This window comes from Hesperophylax consimilis, chromosome 14 (genome assembly GCF_061612785.1).
Source record: "Hesperophylax consimilis isolate HC1 chromosome 14, BYU_Hcon_1.0, whole genome shotgun sequence".
Taxonomy (NCBI): domain Eukaryota; kingdom Metazoa; phylum Arthropoda; class Insecta; order Trichoptera; family Limnephilidae; genus Hesperophylax; species Hesperophylax consimilis.
In genome coordinates, this window is record NC_142849.1 from 20,170,958 (window position 1) to 20,192,507 (window position 21,550).

Consider the following 21,550-nt stretch of genomic DNA (forward strand, 5'->3'; position numbering starts at 1 on the left):
TTTGGGCAGCGTTCGTCCATTACTTGACTGCCTATATAGATTTAATGGTATCATTTAAAAAAAATATAACCAGAACATAATATCAGGACCATGTGGTGATCCCAGGGCTGTGCACATGCACTAAAATAAAATCATGTGTAATTTTATCATATTTTATTACATGAAAATTATTTAAAATACAAATTCATCTTACAAAGCAGAATGCGATTATACAATAGAAATCACAGATTTATTAAAACTCTTTCAATTGTTTACAATATTTGTGAAAATTATTATTTTAATTCGACCGCAGGTCGGGAAATAAACTCAAGTCCAATGAACAAGCCATTTATAACTTCAAGATACATTACAATTTTAAATATATTATATGTATCATCATTGTAATATGCATAATATCATTTGTAATGTTCAATTTATATGTGCCAGCCAATGCAATGTCATCTTGCAATTTTATCATGTAATACACGGGATTCCCGGTCTATAATGTTTAATTGATAATTAAAGTAGGTATTTAATATTATTCTGGTCAATGGGCATTGTAAGAGAAAGGATTAAAAAAATTCAGTACTACAGTAGACAGGATGGAATTAAGTATTATTAAAAGTTAATTGATACAAATAACAATCATAATTTTAAAAAAAACTAAGAAAAAAAGGTAAATTATTAATTTTAGGAAATTAAAAAAAAAGCTAAATTATCTGTAGATGAAATATCCAGCAAAACGCTAATTTCAAATTTTTAATTGTGTATGTATATAAAAAATGGAAATCAATAAAATAAAAAAATATTGCAAATTTTAATTATAGGGAAATTAAGAAACAAGTTCTGTTCTAATATACATACATACTTTTATATCGCTTATTTGAAAAATTATTTTTGAATAACTTATTGCAATTGAATTTTTAATATACATCTTGCATATTCATCTGTCAGTATTCACAATTGGAAAAGATATTATTACACACAATACATATTATTAATAATAAAGTAGAAGCAAAATTTTGAATTTCGTCCCAATTCCTAAAAGGGTTTATAATTCAAATTTGTACTTCATAATTGATTTCAATATCATTTTACATCAGATGCAAAAGTTTATTGTAATATATCTACATAATTATTATTGGGTAAATAAGAATAACGATTAACATTAATTTCAATATATATACATACATACACCACATTGACAATTTTGTGGGTTTTTAGATTGTTAATTTTTTTCAATATACTTCTACAGAAAATATAAAAATCTTAATAATAAAAAATGTTAATCAAGAAAATTGCAGTTAAAAGTAAATAAATAAAGTTATGTGAATTACTAACCATAATAAACCATATCATGCACTTTTCTTACAAAAGTGTGATAGCTTCACAAAAATAGTAAATACCACACAGTGATTTATTACAAAACATAAGAATAAAAATGCAGAATTCTGTTTTTTTTTTTTTTTTTTTTCGCTCTAATTTGCATCATCACATTATAGAAACGATGCCACAAATTTTTTCCACCTGAAAAATTATTTCGAAAAAATTGTGTTAATTTAACACTTTGTGTCCCGGCCTATTGTTGAGATAGCTTTCCATAATTTGGTACCGGACTAAAAGTGTTAAAATAATAACCACGAAATGCCACATTTTCGTAGCAAAATCCGATAAGTTTTTTATGAACAGACTAGAAACTTAAGTAGTATTAAAACACGCTGAAATATCAATTGCTTTTTAAGATGATGTGAAGACCACAGTATTAAATTAATATCAGAAATTCGCTTGGTTACTCTCTGCCTCTTAACCAGACTAATTTAACACACTGAACTCAAGTGAAGAATTCCACTGCTACGAATTGAGCAACGGTAACTCAATTTTCTCAAATAATCCATAAATGTTCATTTTTTTTAAAGTATTTTGTTATCTGCTACATACTCTGCAGACTCAAAAATCTCCAAAACATTGGCACCTTTGAGGGTTGCGTTTTATATTCTATCCTTTTTGGGTTACAAAATCCATAAAACTAAAAAGTTAACGTCACGACAAAAACAAGTCTTCTGAAGGGCCATGCAGCAAAAATCCAAAGGACCAGGTTTTAAGCTATTAATAGTAATTAGAAATTTACAAATAGACAGAAATAAAAGACCATAAAAAAATAACATTTTAAGGTAATTTATTTTAAAAAAAATGGCAAAAAGAAACTAGAATAGAAAGTTATAGTAGACATACATAACATAAGTTGTGCGTGTGAGTTAAGACTCATTTTAGCTGAAAACTGAGTTAGAATGGATCAATTCGGGCAGGGGCATATTTTTACGTGAAACCTTATGGACACATGCTGAGTGGTGGATTGATTCACACAATACCATAAGATATTCCATAGAGGCGTTCAACACATAAAGAAAATAAGGCGTATCACGCAAACACACGAGTGCCGGACAATATCCCGAAAGCAAATTTCTCAAAAACTAAAATGTCAAAGACGAAATTGGTAAAAGTCATCTCAAATTGGGTGGCAAATTGGTGAGGTTATTTTAATTGTACAGTAAAGTTGTGAAGGTCATTTGCTACTTGGTCGTTCGTGTAAATGTAAAAAACCTTGAGTGAGTGAGTGAGAAATACCGAATGACCGGATTTTGGATAAGGAGAAGTTGGCTTTTGAGATCATGAAAAATCACATGAAATAATAATAAGAATGCACGCCTAAAAAGCTGCGCATCACTTGAATAACTGCAGGTGCATTTTGTTGGGTAGAAATGAGGGGAAAAACTGGGATGTTAGGGGCACAAGTCGATCAGGCAAGCGGATCATTATCAGATGAGCGAGTCCATTTCACATGCGCAGGTCGTTGTTTTGGAGAAGTGAATGGATGGACTGGGAGAATGGGGCATGAGTCAACCAGGCAAGCGATCAACATCAGATGAGCGAGTTCACTTCATATGTGCAGGTCTTTATTTTGAAGAAGTGAAGGGATGGACAGGCGAGACTGGGGCAAAAGTCATTCAGGCAAATGCCCAACATCAGATAAGGTTAGCGCGTTCACTTCAGATGTGCATGTCCTTATTTCGAAGAAGTGAAGGAATGAACTGGGAACTTAGGGACACAAGTCATCCAGGCAAGCAATCAACATCAGATGATGGCAGTCCACTTCAGATGTGCAGGTCCTCGTTTTGAAGAAGTGAATGAATGAACTAGGGAGTTGGGGCACAGGTCAACCAGCCAGGCAGGTAGAATGTCCACTTCACATGTGTAGGTCTTGGTTGTGACTGGTGGCGGACTTGGTTGGGGATCAGTAGACGATGTGGGGCTGATGCGAAGGCGGTGCGGAGCTGACGGCCTCCTCCAGGGTGGAGTCCAGCTTTCGGTAGGCGGGCCCTCCCCCAGGGCATCTTCTGCGCCCCTCGCCACGTCGCCCCTCGAGGAGTAGTCCCAACACCTGCAAAATAAGATACCATTTTTACATAAATATACTCTTAATTAACGAGAGCATGTATAAGACAATGTGTGTGTGTGCGGAAACAGAGTTGTGTGCGGAAGACAATGCGATGGATAGTTAGTTACATAGTTGTACAGTTAGACTGTCTTAAATCATTTTAAAAGGTATGAAAAAATATAACTTCTTATTTGGGAAACTTTGTAATTATGTACATGTACCCAAAATAAGAAAAATTTCCAGCCTCATCAACATAAAGTAACTAGAAACAAAAATTCTCTTGCTGAAAAAAAATTTTACGGTTTACATGTCAAGGCCATCTATTGGACGGCGATAGAATTTTTTTCTACAGTTACTTTATGTTGTTCAATGATGGAGCACTCATTGAATGAGTAAAACCCGCAGTACAGACGCTAGCCCACGAAAAAGATACAATTAGGTACCGTCTAAAATTATCTCCATAAATCCATTAAGCTGCATAACTTAATATTTCCAGTATCCAGAATAAGTTTTTTTTCCGCAAATGGCCGAGACAGAAAACTTTTTCGCATTAATGATTCAATTATACAACCACACAATTCACTATTATCATTTACAGCGTAAGAACACGTTGGCGAAGTTTTGCGTATTCATTTTTATTTATTTAAATGATGATTAAAAAGTAAATCGCAGGTTAATAATATTCAATAAGAATTCGAATTCAGTATTCAAGCTCAAAGCAAACTGTCAAAGCAGGGCGCGCATACAATCCAATGGATAAGTAATAGAGTATACGATTCTGTGCATTATACATATTAGCATTAAAGATGGTTTTTGTACGTTGGATGCTGTCATTAATATCGTATAGTGTTGACGAAGATATTGGCTTGCGGGTCTCAGTGCGCATGCGCGGAAAGATCGTACGTTTTAGGATTTTGAATAAGGTTAACAGATCACTTCCACACCACAATATTATTGCTTGTATACGTGTGTTTTACGCGTATCACAATATTTGAGAATGTATGTGTATTTAAACTCGCCCGCGCTGTTTGTATCGTGTCGTTTGTACATTAGTTTAAGTAGAAACGGGACGATAATATGCACGATGTCTTACAATAATAATATTTGAATGATTTTTTACAGCGCTGTTTTTGTAAATAAAATCACATTGACGTCGCTGTAGAAATATTAAAAAATTTAAATTGCAGTATTGCTGTTTATGGCTCCAAATCTTTTTACTCTAAAATGCAAGGGATGTGGAGCATCCACAGCATGTATGGACGGACCGCGCCTGGTATACACGTTAAAAAGCTCAATACATTTTTTTTTTTTTTACATACCTTAAACATTACATATTTGGGACAGTCGCTTATCTGAGACAAAATTGTTGGGCCTGATGTGTCCCAATTAAGCAGACGCGACTGTACTAGCAATTCAAAGCTATAAAAGTTAGGGGACTTACCTTATTTTTATTGTGGAATAAGATGTATCCCACTATCAGAATGCTGGAGGCAAACAGGAAGTAGGGGAAGAAGTGGGAGTCCTCAGAACCCACAAACTCTCCCTCGGATGTGTAGCCCTGCCCACCAATATGCTCTGGAAAAATTTATACTGTCGTTGATACAATGAATATCGTTAATATTGTACATCATTTGATTGAGTGAGTGATTCAATGGGTATTTATTACTATTACTACATACTCTATTGTAAAATAAATATCATTATACTGAATAACTTTAACGGACAGACTATTATTTTTTATAGGTCCCAGATGGGAACCTTGTGGTACTCCTAGTTTTGCAAAAAAAATAATGCAGGGTTAAAAAATTTATTAAAATGTTATGACATCAATGTATTATAAAGTCATATTACAAAAACACCCACAAAAATAAAAGTTTTAAAGAAGATTAGTACATATTTTAATGATTGTATACATAATGAGTCAGACATGAAGAAAGTTAAAACAAGTTAGAACTTCTTATGGATAGAGAAAGTTGAAAAAATGTACACAAGTGCTAATTTGTGTGAATAGAATTAAGTGCACAGAATGCCACTGGAACAACCAAACCAACGTAAGAATATAAATTAAATAGTTTTATCGTTTATATCGAAGATATATCTTATAATTATAATTTTTAAAATTTTTAGAGAATAAATAATGAGTAGTTGTATTTTAATGAGCCTATGAAATTGTAAATATATTTAAACCAGAAAAAAAAATACTTTTTCAATATATTATTAATAGTTATTTTAGAATCCAAATAAAACATGAGAGCATTTTTAAGTTTCCACCAGTATTAGATTACTAGTAGACGAAATTTTTTTTCATTTCAGAAATTCTGTAACTAACTACCGTAATGTTTACTTCTCACTGCCCAGAATACTAACGGAGGGTTATAATGTGGATTCTTCAGTGAAAATTTCAAATTTCAAATGGCAGTGAAGTTGTATGTAAAAAGGAATTAAAAAACTGTACAATAGTAATATGTATAGTTATTTATAATTTTAAAAACTATTGCCAAGTAAAAGCGACTAAAAGGGTGTAAAAAAATGTTGTCACAGAATCGAACTAATGTAAAATGTGATATTTTTCAATGTTGGTGAAAATTTACACAAAAAAATGTATATTTTCAAATAATGGATTTCCATTTAAGAAACCACCAAATTAATCTTACACATCTAAAATTACATACGAAATCAGACGTTTTTTCTTCTTTGAATATAGAAATGGGATATAGTAAAAACACCTTTCCTTTTGATCTAAATAATTAATCAAAATATATACAGGTTCTACAGTTGTATTTAACTGACTAAATAAAGTAAATTAATAAATTTGCATGTTAAAAATGGTTCCATGATAACTCAACACACCTTTAAAAAGTGATAAAAAGTCATAAAAAGCTATGAAAAAAAAACTCCATAATATAAACCTAACCTATGTAACCTATTTTATTTCCATCACTTTTCATGACTTTTCTATCACTTTTCAATGATGTGTTGAATTGTCACTTTGATGAGTTATCCGGTCATCGTTAAAAATAATTTTAAAATATTCCGTAATTTTTTTTTTTTTTTTTTTGTAATAGATAATTATGAAAAAGACAATCATAATTGTGTGACATGGCAAGAACATAACGTTGGCAAAAATACTCCTGAATTTATACATAATAAATGATTTAGAAAACGATATGAACTTGTGAATTATGAATGAATATCTACACAAATATAAATTCATGTACATCCAACAAATTGAGGTTTAAGAAACAATAACTCGTTTGTGAACTTTCATAGCATTATGGTTGTACATGAAAGTTTTAAATCTTTCTTTTTGTTAATCAATGATAAATCCATAGTATATATATTTTTATATTTTATAATATATTTTTTTAAATTTAAGTTGGCAACCCTAATGTTTAATATTTGTCATCGGTAGTCACTGAAGTTATAAAAAATTAATCGCTAAAGTGTCAGCTACACTACTCGCTTCGACGCTTCGACGAAGTCCTCGACGAAGTTAGCCGAAGTTCGAAGTGCGTGCCCACACTCGTGCAACTTGGCGAGTAACTCAGTCCAGTCCTTTGACTCGGGCGCATTTACCGACAACAATCGGAAGTCGGGCGAAGCGAAGCGAAGTTGCCCGAAGCGAAGTGAAGGTCGTGCCCACACTATCGTATTCGGTCAACTTCGATCAACTTCGCGAGTAGTGTAGCTGGGCTTTAACAGGCGTCTTCTTTAGCGAGAGCATCGATGAGAATCCAGAAACATCAACACTTCATCGCTCTCAATAATTGAACATTATCAGAAACAGTAAGGACCCGTTCCCACTTCCTTTTTCAAATCGGAGGCGGGTCCCGTTTTAAAATTGGATGCCCTATGGCCCTGTTCACACCTCCGTTTTAAAATCGGATGCCCTATGGCCCTGTTCACACCTCCGTTTTAAAATCGGATGCCCTATGGCCCTGTTCACACCTCCGTTTTAAAAACAGATCCGTTTTAAAATCGTATCCTACTCTACGAAAAAAAAAAAATTTCGATTCAACCAAAACATTTTATTTGCTCATTCTTCAGTAGACGATCGTGCACAATAATGATGAAGCTCTTGTTGTCATGTGGTATTTATTAAAAAGAAGGAAATAAGTGAAAAGAAAATTTTGGGTTCACCAAGAAAGATTTTCTGTAGGAAGTTTCCAAGTGTTAATTGGTGAGTTGAGAAGTGATGAACTAAAGTTCTTTGATTATTTTAGAATGTCTATTACTTCCTTTAACCATCTACTGGAATGAGTTTCAGAGAGCTAACATATCGAAATACAAAATTGATAGAGTGCATTTGTCGCGAAGAAAAGCTGTCGATATTTTTAAAGCAAGAAAACAATAACAACTCAAATATTTTTTATTATGTGTTTATTAGACTAATACGCTCTTCCGTGCATTGTGCATCTCATTTAAACTTTAAAAAATAAAAAATATATTTTCAAACAAGTTGATAATTTACCAACATTTTTTCTTGGTTTTTCTTCTAATTTCTCAAAATCCAACATGAATAAACAGCAAACTTCTCGCCAAGCCGATAATTTTAATGAATTATTTTTATACTCTTCTGTCGTTTTATCCCACAGCACAACTCTTTCTTCGACCAATAGGATTAAATTTTCGGGATTTATTTCCTTATCCATTATTATAGTTTTAATTTATTTACTTAACAACAAAATAACCAAATACAACCATGCAGCGTGCCTGCTTCCTTGCGACTGTGAGCGGGCGTGGGGGGGTCGGGGTGTGGCGGGGACTCTGCCGGAATGACTAGGCGGCAAGTGTGAACAGCTCCATACAAAACTATGAGCGAGCGAGTTCCAACACGATTTTAAAACGGACGCGCTGCGCTGGCGATCCATCCGACAAAAAATGCCGGATCCGTTTTAAAATCGTGTCGGACAAGTGTGAACAGCTTCATACACCCACGTGTATGAAGCTGTGTACCGAAGTGGGAATGGGCCCTAATCCGACGTATTATTGCTAAAATTGAGCCAAATAGCTTTAAAATTTGATCAAAAGGGTCAAAGTATGCCAGCACAGTCACGGAGGCCATTTAGCAGAAATAAAATTTCATAATTAATATCAACACATATACTTTATAAATCCATGCTGATGGGCCACCCTCTACCATATTATAATATACATCCATAATCCATAAGATAATGAGCCCTTATCCATGTCAGGTAGACCCATACACCAGTGGGCGGAGAATGATCTACTCTACAAAGTGGCATTACTCTAAAGAGGTGTGAACTACGGTGATTAGCATAAACATGGTGGTAAGAGAACCGATTGTGGGGTTTTCCACCGGGGCTGCTCCTCCCGCTGCTCCCACCGCCGACTCCGCTCCTTCCCCCTCTTCTCCTCTCTCCACATCCCCATTTCCCTTCGGGGGTAGGTAGGGCTCGGAATCGTCACCTTCAAAGGAGAAAAAATCATATATGATCCATCCATATAGGGGCATCCAAAAACAACAGGGAGACAAAATTATCTTGTACCGTTAGCTGCATATTTTAATATTCCGGCCACAGATTTGTAGTTTTCGCCGCTGTCGGCCAAGTGAGGAACTACGCCAGCAGCTCCCGTCTAGGTTGGCAAGGAAAGGTCTACAAAGTCGCATTACTCTAAAGAGGTAACTATGGTGATTAGCATAAACATGGTGGTAAGAGAACCGATTGTGGGGTTGTCCACCGGGGATGCCTCTCCTGCTCCTCTCACCGCCGACTCCGCACCTTCCCTCTCCTCTTCTCTCTCCACTTGCCCATTTCCCTTCACGGGTACGTCGGGGCCGAAATCGTCACCTTCAAAGGAGAAAAAAATCATATTTGATAGGGGCATCCAGAAACAACAAGGATACAAAATTATCATATACCGTCAGCTACATATTTTAATATTCCCACCACAGACTTTTAGTTTTCGCCTCTGTCGGCCAAGCGAAGAACTACTCCAGTGGCAAGGAAAGGACCGATTTGATCTTCTCGTCTCCCACAAGGAGCAGGCATTTCTAATGGCCGGATTCGAATAGAAATACCTAATATAACCTTGATGGATATTGTTATTGTGGTTGTTTAATATGCGTGCAGAGTGAATATGTTAAATGTAATCAAACAGATTATTACGGTGATTAATAATTATTAATACGGTGGTTTTATTAAGCCAAATTTGAAAAAAAATTGTCACTACGGGGTTACTATAATTTTTTTTATTGTTTTATAAAATGCGTCGAAAGATGAAACTTAAATTTTTTTTTTTGTCTCATGATGGAGTGTTGCACACGTTAATCCAGATGATAGACACTGTAACGCTGTCTGAAACTTAAGCCAAAGAAGGAGGAAGCGCATCATGGCATAAAATCAGTAATAAAAATTAGAATTTTTATTTTTGAATTTCATTGACTTTACAAAACACATGTGTTGTGTGATAGCATCAGAGATGTGCAAAATGGGTACCCAAAACCATTTGAAATGCAAAATGGAAATGGGTCAAAATTTTTCCATTTGAAAATGCAAAATGCAAAATGGTTTTTAGAAAAGCATTTCAAATGCAAAATGCAAAATACCTATTTTAAAAATGCATTGAAAATGCAAAATGGTTTCTCAGTTCAAACAATTTTGTCATTTAATAATGGACATCAATGTAGAACAAACATAATACATGTTGGTAAATCCAAAAACACCACGACTACAGATTATGAAACCACAAAAAATTTGCGCGGGACTAATGTTGACATGTTGCCAACGTAAAAACATAGAAACTGCTATTTAATATTACAGCGTCATGGCCCCATGTTCAGTATTTGAATCAGTATTTTTTGTAATGGTATCACTCAATTGCCAGGGCTTGTACCAGGGAGCAACTTGACAAATGTAAATTATCTCTCATAGCGAGGTTGAGGACCGACTGATATTTGGGGCTTATGAAAAAAAGATGAGTGGAGATAGTAGGAAGAATGTTGCAAAAAAGCATTTAAAATGGAAAATGCATTGAGAAAAGCATTTAAAATGCAAAATGGTTTTTAGAAAAGCATTTAAAATGCAAAATGGAAAATACCCATTTTGCATTTTGCATTTCCATTTGAAATGGATTTATTTTAAATAAAGCACATCTCTGGATAGCATGTGTCATATCACAAATCTCTGTTTTCCGGCAAATGTCCAAGTCAAATCAATGTGTTAAGGTGAAAATAGTAACTTACGAATATCATTATCAGGGTTAGCTCTGTCATCCATGGGTGACTCCACATCTTCTTCTTCACTATTATTAGTCTCCACTTTAACTTTGTTCAGGGGTGAGGAAGGCGTCTTTTCAGCCAAAGCCTCCTTCTCGGGAATGGATATCTTTTCAGGAGTTATTTTATTATAATTCTCCTTCATCGGAGGGATTGTTTTTTCGAGGACGCTTTCCTTTACAGCGGGAATTATATTTTCAGGAGAAAGAGTCTTTTTCAGTGATGTTTCTTTTTCGGGAATAACTTCCTTTTCAAGAGTCTTCAGAGGAACCGTAACAACCTAGAAAATAGAAAATTTAGAAAAACAATCAAGTTGTGCATGAAAATATTTAGTGTTGTGGTACTAGGCAAATAGAATTCAGAAAACATTGGACGCCAACTCTTAAATTGTAATTTTAAAACCTTGATCATTTCCAGAAAACAATACATATTAAGAAATCTTTATGAAATATGAAACAGAAAATAAAAAGGTGACGGTCGCAACTGGGAATTGAACCCAGATCCTTTGACCTACCGGGACAACACTCTCCCAATAATCGAGCTACTGAGATCGAGTTATATTCGATATTTTTTAACGATCCCACATTTAAAGAAATACTAGTAATATCTCCAATTTATTAATTCCCATATTCTTAAGGCGTCTATCTTTTACTGGAAAAACGGGGGATCTGTGTTCGATCCCCAATTGCGACCGTTAGTTACTTTTTTGTTGTCTGTTTCATATTTCATAAATTGTTTTTTCTCAATATTCTTCTTCAATGGTTAAATATTACATTGAAGTTATAAGATTCAAAAGTTATTACAATTAATTGAATATTAAAACCTCGACTAACACAGATATGAAGAATGTTTAATAATTATGTTTATCAGTAGCGTGCATTGCATTAAGGTAGGTTGTATACTTTGTACTAGCTCGGGTAAGAGTTGAACATTGAATATTATTTTAAAATGGCCATTATATTATTATCATCTTCCGTTTATTGATGTGGCCAACTGAATAAATGAGCGTACTAGAATAATATTAATTTACAGATCAACTACTAGTTACTACTCGGCTTTACCTGAGATTTGACACTCTTTTTTTTTTAAATACGTGGCTCACTAACGATATGGCGTATTTATGTCAGTTAAATAGAATTTCAGCATGGCTCAACAACAACTTAGCATATTGACCTATTTATGTCAGTTAAATGGATATTAAAGTGTGGCTCAATATCAACATTGCGCATCGTCCTATTTATGTAAGTCAAATGGATACAGTCGAACTTGGTTATAACAATCACGGCAATAGTGAGTTCAGGTCTATAATGCATAATTACAAAACAATACTTTAGTTCAGGCTTATCTTCATATAATTGTTGGCTGTTAAAACAAGGTCGATTCAGTGATATATCGCAGGTTATACCGTGCAAATAAGTTTTTCATCACAATTTTTTTAATACATTAATGACAAAAAAATTATTTTTATTTTTTACATTAGCGCCACACAGGATGTCCTGGGGAAAAAAAATTTCCTCAGGGCCTATGTCATCTTTGGGGATGCTGTGTGGAGGGATTTTTAAGGGAAAGGAAGGAAAGAAAGTTATGGGAAGAAAAAAGGTATCAAAAGGGTGAGTAGGAATCTGGGGGTCATTGTGTCCAGGATTGGCGGACGCATGAATTTATCCCTCCCACTGCGGTGCAAGACAATGGGTAGAGAGAGAGTGCGGCTGGAAAGGTCAAAAGGTCTCCCTCTATCCAAACCGCCACACAGTAGGTGGGAAGACGCGTCCGCCGCCAATACCAAGACAAACCTCACCCCGTGAACTCGGGCACCCATGATAAGTCACCAAACGTAGCGAACGACTTAGGGTGTCCTATGACAGGGATGTTGGTTATCCAATAAACGGTTTCTGGGGCGGCAGTACCAACAGCGGCCACCCAAATTGAAAATGGCATAATGTGGCGGTTAGTTGCCCGGCACACAACGGTGGTTGGCAGGAGTTTCCTATCCCGTTAGGGAAGAATTCATAGGAGGTTGACAGTGAAATTCAAGATTTATTTTTATTACGGTTCTTCAAATTTAGTTCCATTTAGGACCGTAAATGAACCTAAACCATTCTTAGCAAGGAATTTCAAGAATTATCTCAAACATTTTTATTTTTCACTTCAGCCAAGTGGGCCGTATGAAATTGACATGCGGGCCGCAAGAATTGGGCCACGGCTTGTGCAACACTGGTTTGTGACAAGAAAAATTTTACAGCTGAAAACTTTAACAATCCTGTAAGCTAGTTATTTATGACAAGTGAGATTTTACAAGCGATACGATACGCACAAGCTAGTGAAAATAAGATAGACAGTTTTGTGATATTTTTCTTGGAAGCCTTGAACCAGGTGATGATAGTTATAATGCGTTGATTGTTTTGAGGAGGAAATTGAGAAGCATGAATGCGAAGCAATCATTGATTATAAATTTTGTTGATATGTAAGAGGGTATTTTTCTAATATATTATTTCATTTGCGAATATATTGATAATAGAGACAGTTAGGTAGGTGCATACGACTTTTAAAAAACCTATTTGAGATGTAACGAGTAACGGCTATAAGGAGCAAATTTAGTCATGTGGCTCGCCAACAACCCAGCATATCGTCCTATTTATGTCAGTTAAATGGATATTTAAATGTGGGTCGCCAACAACCCAGCATATCGTCCTATTTATGTCAGTTAAATGGATATTTAAATGTGGGTCGCCAACAACCCAGCATATCGTCCTATTTATGTCAGTTAAATGGATATTTAAATATGGCTCACCAACAACATAGCATATTGTCCTATTTATGTCAGTTAAATGGATATTTAAGTGTGGCTCCCCAACAACCCAGCATATCGTCCTACTTATGTCAGTTAAATGGATATTTAAATATGGCTCACCAACAATATAGCATATCATCCTATTTATGTCAGTTAAATGGATATTTAAATGTGGCTTACCAACAAAACAGAATATCATCCTATTTATGTCAGTTAAATGGATATTTAAGTGTGGCTCACCAACAACATGCCGTATTGTCCTATTTATGTCAGTTAAATGAATATTTAAGTGTGGCTCGCCAACAATCCAGTATATCGTCCTATTTATGTCAATTAAGTGGATATTTAAATGTGGCTTACCAACAAAACAGCAATTCATCTTATTTAAGTCAGTTAAATGGATATTTAAGGCTGATTTTAGTGTCACGCCGACCGCACGCGCACCGTCGGCGCTGATGGTCGAGATAAATGAACTTCTAGGAAGCGTTTTTGAATGACGCGTAGCTATCAGCGCGCAAGGTGGTCAGCGCTGATGGCTACGCGGCCGTACGCGTCGCGCGTCGGCGCCGCGTAGCTGTCGGCGCTGACGATCGCACGAGCGCCTCTGCTTTCAGCGAGCGTTCTAGTGTCGAGCGGAGCAGACGTCATCGCGTGTACAGTCATGGCGAATTGCGAAGTGGATACAGGTCGAGTTATCGATGAGGTTCGCCATATAACAAGACAAAGTCTCCAGCAACGGCTTTCTGCTCAATCAATGGATGAACATGGAGTCTTCGTCGTCGCCGGTTTTTATTGTTTTGGGATAGGTAGTACAAAGCAGTAATAACTAATACACTCCGCATTTTGGTCTTCGACTGTACAGTAAGGCGGTCAGTACGATACTGAAACGAGCCACGCTGAGCCTCAGCGCTGACGAACTACGCGCTGATCTATGAGCGCTGACGGTGAGCGTGACACTAAAATCAGCCTAAGTGTGACAACATGGCGTATTGTCCTATTTATGTCAGCTACATGGATAGTTCGTGGCTCAATTATTGGCTTGTGAATGGAAATGACTCATTGGGATGATAATAGTTACGTTAGCTAAGTTACTAATGTCCAGAAAAGAAAATTTTGATTGCACAGAAGGTTGATGACATTAATCTTTTTTTACATCAACTTCGAAATTTTTACAAAACATCAGACTGGATGGTTGTTATATTGCTGATTATCAAACAGGGAGCTTACTCTGTATCTTTCGAAACTTTCCTGCCGTCGGTTTAGCCACGTCACAAACCCTTCTCTTACGGTGTTTAATAATTCCTCGTATTTCGGTGCTGTACACTCGGTAAATATTTATATATTGTAATGTAATATTTATTACTTAATGCATACATAATTGTATTGCGGAGGAATACCTAAAATTGAAACTCTTTGTTTAGATTATTTAGAAAGATATTTTATTAATTAGAGACGATGTTTACTCAATTGACAGCACCGGCAAGGAAAGGTTAAACCCCGAACTTATTGGTTTGTTAACCCGAAAGATACAGAGTAGGCCCCCAGTTGTCAGAAAAGTTGAATACATTCGCTTGGTCTGAGTTAAATTTAACAAAATTTATTGCCAGTATGCAATAATAATATTAGTATTTATTAAGTACGATCCTTCATAAGATATAAAATATGAATAACAAACAAGGGTGCCATGTCATTTTTTTTGACTTACACAAATATCTGAAAAAATACAAAATCAGATTGACGATAATTTATTATGCTATGTATAAATGGGAAATACATAAATCTAACTAAAAAAAAAATCTGTTTGCTTGTTATATTGTCACACTAAAACCATCCAAATGTTAAGTTCGCTTTTTTTATTTTCACAATGAGCTTTGAAATATCCACTTGTGTGTCAAAAAATTAGGCAAGATGCCATGTTGTTTGGCCAGTATTATTAAACCCTCAGGCCTCTGGCATATTCTGTCAAAAGTTCGGAGTATTTCCGCTTTGCAATAAAATCCAAATAAATGAAATATTCTGAAGGTATCCGAAAACTAAAAACTGTTTTTAAAACGTGTCAAAATAAGTTTTCAAATTTTATCATTAGAAATAAACATATAATTTTTGTAACATAAAAATTTTCAACGCAAACATTAAAAAATTTTAATTGGCATTACTGATAATGAAAAAATACAGGTTTTATTAGACAAATGTATTATAAACATTAGCGTAACCTCACTTTTTAGTCGTTTCATATAAAAAATTATTAATAATAAATTTACAAAGTTTCATAAATTTTTCTCAAAATGTGGTCGGAAAAAATGATTTCATAGAGGTGTACATTTTAATTCTTCTGTAGTTAACTTCTAGATTTGAATATAAAGCGTGGTGTTTTCTCTTTCTTACACTGTTTAGATCATATTTCTGACCACGACTGTAAGGAGAGACAACAATTTTCTGTGAGACCATGTGATCTAATGCCAAAAGAGAACAAATTAGCATGAGGGATTTAATTTGTTAAAAAATAACAAAGAATTGAAAGATTTTTGCTAGCGTAAGAATACATTTTTTTACATTGATATTAGAAATATAATATCAAACATTATTTTACATATTAAAACACCTGACATCTAAAGGCTAAAGTATCCAAGGTCAGATAAGTAAATTTGGATAATTAAATAATCATGGATATTAATTAATATCTATATAATCCATGAGAACTTCACAAAAAGACGTGACCTTGATGAATAATAAGTTCTTTTAAGATGAAATTTGTAAGAATTTCCGAGATCAATTTATTAACACACAGTATTTATAATGACAAAATTAGTTAATGAAAAAATATAAACGCTATTACTTTGGCAACGCGAATACGCATATTAAATTGTTGACTGAGCGGAGCTCTTCACTCGACTACTTTGCATTTCATCGGTCTGTAATTTTGTTTGTTACATTCCGATTTCGGTTCAAGATGGCGGCCTTGGTGGAAATTACCTTTCACCCCGCTAGAGTTCGCATGATCATGATTCCTACTACGAGCTGTCAAATCGGAATGATCAATAATACGGTACCTACCGGCCTTAATAAAGTTTGAAAAAAGAATTGACATTGAGATGGTGACTTTTCTTCGGATAAATAATTTTATACCAAATAAAAAAATGTTACATAAAATATTTTTGATTGAATATAATAAAAAAAAACTGACTAGTTCAATTCCTAGATGCAAATGATTCTTTTTATGTTTCACATTATTTGTTTGAGAGTTGTTAATATTATCTTCTATGATTAAATATTACAATTTGCAGATTTAATCAATAAGTTATTCCACTGTAAAAATATTTACGGTTTAAAAATACGCGAGTAGGTTAAGTACCTATTTACAAATCTTATGATTTCAGAGGAAATTTGGGTTTTTGATTTATTGGCCTCATGTTCGTCCTTAACCTTTCCCTTACTATGCTAAAAAAATCCACGGGTTCCGGTGCTGTGTAGTCAATACACATATCAAAATAAGCCATTTAATATTGGAAAAATATGAATATTCATAGCTAATCGCTTATGTTTATTATATTTTATATCAAAAGTGATAATAATTGCAATTTAATTGCTGAAAACATGAAAAAACCATTGGCAGATGCTAAAAAAACGTGCGAGGGGTCCACATCTAACGACGGTCCGCGACCAACTGGCTGGAGGCTAGCAGTGCCAGCACACACACAGCTATGCGGTCATAGGTATCGATGGTCTAAAAAAAAATACAACTGCGGACGTGTGGATTTCTCATGTTCCCGCATATCGAACTAAAGCGGGACATCAATGGCGTGTCATTTCCTCGCACACTCTTCGCGTAGCATTGTCACACGGTTGATTGTATTGGTGTATTTGTTTCCGATTTTTAACAAAAATCTCTGATTTTTAATTGAATTTGAAAACAATGTAAAATTTTATTTTTTAATTCAGTGCATAAATGTATAACGGAGGAATACCTAAAATCTGAACCCAGAATTTATTATATTTATAGAGTTATTAGAAGCAATGCATAGGAAATACACACAACAGATAAGGAAAGGTTAGGTTAGGTTAGGTTAGAAAACAATGTAAAATTTTATTTTTTAATTCAGTGCATAAATGTATAACGGAGGAATACCTAAAATCTGAACCCAGAATTTATTATATTTATAGAGTTATTAGAAGCAATGCGTAGTAAATACACACAACAGATAAGGAAAGGTTAAGCACACTATTAAGAAATCTTTTCTCTCGATATAACTAGCTTTTCTGGGGAAACTACTTATGGTAGATTATATACTATTTTTAGAAATAATTAAACACATTATCTGGTAAGACGATTAATTCACAAAAACATATTTTTGCAAAAAAACAAGTAAGTTATTACAAAAACAGAATCAGCTGGCGCACGACCGAGAAGTTAAGTAAGAGGAAATTAGAAACATACTTTTTTTGGACGCAAGGTCTACTGTTGATAGAACTGCTAGTTGTATTATGAAATTATTCTAATTTCAGAACAAAGTATTTTAATAGCATTGAGGTATACGTATAGATAGAGCTAGGTTTGGCGTTCGAAGTATGAGCCACGCATATCGGATCATTGTCCGATGTAAGATGTCACGGGCAATTGTCGGTTACATGGCACAGGACTCCGGCGATAACTTCAAAATACCGACATGCACAATGATAAACTGTACAAGTCGTACTGGAAAATATAGGGAAAGCAACGGTATAACCTTTAATCGGTAAGTAGGGTTTTACCGTAATCAGTAGTCATAATCATTGTAAATTGACTTATTAATGTTAAAAACTCGTGGAGCATTTGCGTCCGTTGTTGAGTTCGTTCGCGTTCAGAAGGATTCGGGCGAGAATGACAGCCGCCGCACTTCCCTTCCTACTTCCCCCACGGGAACAATATTTCACACTAATATTGCTAGGAATGTAGATAGATACTAATCTATTGTAATAAATTATAATAAGCACATTGGTTCATTCAATGTGTAATATTGTTGATTTTAATTAGATGTGTTAAGACAAACATCTATGGTTATCGTTTACTCTGAGACATAATAATATGACACAATGGTCAATGGTGCCTAAGTTTGTATTAACATATTACAAACCCTGTCTATTTACAGATATGTAGATAGATGTCACGTCAACACTTTTCTACTAGAAAGTTTCACACGCAAAGAAACTTGTAACTTTCCCTCTTTCCACTCTGTGTAATTGATCAGTAGTTAATACATGCTCTGGAGATGGAGTAGTGACATAGAACAAAGTAATTGCTTTTTGCCAAAATACAAATGCGTTTTTTTTTTGTTTTGTCTATGAAATATTAAATGCTCAAATTGTTTAATGTGTGGAAAAAAACTGAAAACTGCCTGGAAGAGTGAAAACTCCAGGCAGCTTTTTGATAACAAAATGTAGGAATTTGAAACAGAACAAATAAATATAAATATTTAAATAGCACCTCGTTTCAACTTAATTACTACAAGAAACAACTATTTACTTCGGAGAAGATGGAAAAATGTGCAATTAAGTTTAATTTCTTTTTTCAATCAAAGTTCAAAATAATTTGACATATTTTGCCACCATTTTTCATCTAATTAATTAGGTGTTGCGTTTGACGAAAGGTTCCGCTTCAATCTAAATAGACAAAAAATATTTAAACAACCGAAACTAGGAACCTAATAACCTATTTTGTGCATGTTTTTCCATCTCCACCGAAGTAGAGAGTTGTTTCTTGTACATAGTAGGTAATTAAGTTGAAACAAAGTGTTTTTTGCATATAAGAAAATGTAAAAAAAACAGGGCCTAAATCACCTTGATTAAATCAGAGATTAAGATAAATATACAGAACATAGGGACAACGTAATACGCACATTTTATTTTCAAAACACACTACTTGAAAATCAACTTTGAAATTTGATGAAACAACCCGTCCTTATTTTTAGTTAAGATAATGATGAGAGTATTTCTAACTAACTAACCATTACGCCATTTCCGCAGGGGTACGCAGAGAACGGACTGCCAAACAACTCGGTCTTGGCACACACTTCTTGCCTCATTCACATTCATACATACTCTTCTATTATTACGACTCTTGACATGGCCCGACTCAAGTATCTGACTCACTTGATCGTACCATATCTTCCTAGGGCGTCCCGACTTATGCTATCATTTGCATTTGCGTCATATATTCTCCTATTTCAGTTTCCGTAAATGGAAAATAATGCATTTTAACAGGGGCTTTGTTAAAGAGACTGATAATTTGACATCTTTTCTTCGTGCCATGTTTTGACGTAATATTATAAAAATATTTTTTTTAGGTTAGTTTCGTTATTTTTTTTTTTAATTAAACTCAAACAAAGAACCCATCTTTGGGTTTAATAAAATAAAAAAAACTCACCTCAAAACTTTAACATCAATAACAATGGTCGCCAGGAGTACAATCGATTTGAATTTTAACAAAATAACTATTACAAATGCATTATTATCTATTTTCAGAAACTGAAATATTTACATTTCCTTATCGCCTAACTACTAAAGAGTGTTTCTTTAAATATAATGTGCATATTAAGCGGGTTCAAGATAAATAAATAAAAATACTTTGTGTACACATTACATCCTAATGAAGGAAATTTTGTTCATAAAATGTTAATTTATCAATATATCAATAAATTGCTTTGAGACCGTGTTCATGTTGAAAGTGTTATGTATTTATCTTATAAAACGGAGCAACCAAGTAATTTTACCTTTATTAAAGAGATATAGATTATTTACCTTTGTTTCCAGGGGCCTCTGAGGAAGGCCACCACCAATTATTGGCGTGCTGTTTGTTTTATCGGGAGCAGAAAAACCTACATTCGTTTTGTATGCATTCTTATCAAGTTCCTTGCTGCTTGTCAGAGAGAAGTCATCACTGCCCCTGTTGGCCTCACCTTCTGGTAAGACAGTTTCCGGCTGTTTGAAGGTTATCGGCAACTTTGAAGCAACCGGAATTATCTGCTGATCTACTGCAGACGGCAGGCCCTGCTTCAAAGACTGCTTGACAATGTCATTCATCTGCTTAAATTTCATTGTGGCATCGTCTTGGTCACTCAGCTTCAACGTAGCCCAAAATATAATCTTACAGAATGAATTCAATTTGCTATCGAAATCTATGCAAGCGTGCGTACACAGGTGTTGTTCAGATATCGACGCTGCAAATACTTTGACGTATCGTTTAGTTTCTTCGTATTCTGACTGGCCAATGTTGGAGTGATCTTGCTTACAGAAATCATCTGCTATCTCCACAGTGTCGAAGTGAGAAGTTATATTTTGAATGTCTTCTTTGGTTTGCGGTAAGTGGCTTTGAAATTTGGCTTGATCAGTTACCAACCTATCACAGATTTTTAGATTCACGTCGTAATATGTCATACATAAGTATGATATGACATTTGACCGTGTTAAATTCTTTGTTAAATCTGGTACAGGGACGTTGCACTGGCCAAGAAAATCAGTCTTATTTGGGTCTATCAACACGGTTTTGCAATTTTTTGTAACAAAGGCTTTCTGGAAAATTTCCAAAACTGTGGGTTGTTGCTCATTCGTCATAGGAAGTTGTAGTGAGGGAATTACGCATTGTGATACAATGACCACGGCAAATAGAAGTGCTTGAAGAGACATTTCTAAGAATGTAGGCCGACACTAGTGATCGAAGGACGGAATATAAATACCTGATGTAAGGATGTTGTTTCTTTATAATATTTGTTTAATTTAATTAAAATCAATCATATTATAAGATAAGTTCATTCCATACAATGTTTTTACTGACACAATAGTTGAATACGTATTAAAACTCGTTCGCTTTAGAAACTGACAGGTACGTTCGGTACGTTGAGGAAACCACATGCCACAGATACCAACAAAGCAACCATAAATAAACCAATCAAGCAACTGAAAACAACAGTGTTTGTGGTTGCCAGTGTTTTCATTTATTTTTTCAACGTAGGAACTTAGTTACGAATTAAAACTGTAGCATTACAGATTGTTTCTATATTTATCATCTTTATTGATTGATCGTATAGATTGTATGTATGAAAAATGCCTCTGCCTACTTACCTTTTCTAAT

At 34.6% G+C, this 21,550-nt stretch overlaps 1 protein-coding gene across 2 annotated transcripts; it reads right to left on the reverse strand.

The window, feature by feature from the left end:
• Positions 1-138: 138 nt before the first annotated feature.
• On the reverse strand, positions 139-21,331 carry LOC149418032 (uncharacterized). 2 transcript variants are annotated; one of them, XM_089639621.1, is made up of 6 exons: positions 20,221-21,331; positions 10,623-10,935; positions 9,100-9,228; positions 8,717-8,845; positions 4,857-4,990; positions 139-3,418 (listed from the first exon to the last, which is right to left on the reverse strand). In XM_089639621.1, the coding sequence occupies exons 1-6, from the start codon at positions 21,103-21,105 to the stop codon at positions 3,272-3,274; spliced, it is 1,737 nt and encodes a 578-aa protein (XP_089495747.1). In that variant the 5' UTR covers positions 21,106-21,331; the 3' UTR covers positions 139-3,271. The 2 variants fall into 2 exon arrangements, with proteins under 2 accessions (XP_089495747.1, XP_089495748.1); XM_089639622.1 differs by lacking the exon at positions 9,100-9,228.
• Between the last annotated feature and the right edge of the window lie 219 nt (positions 21,332-21,550).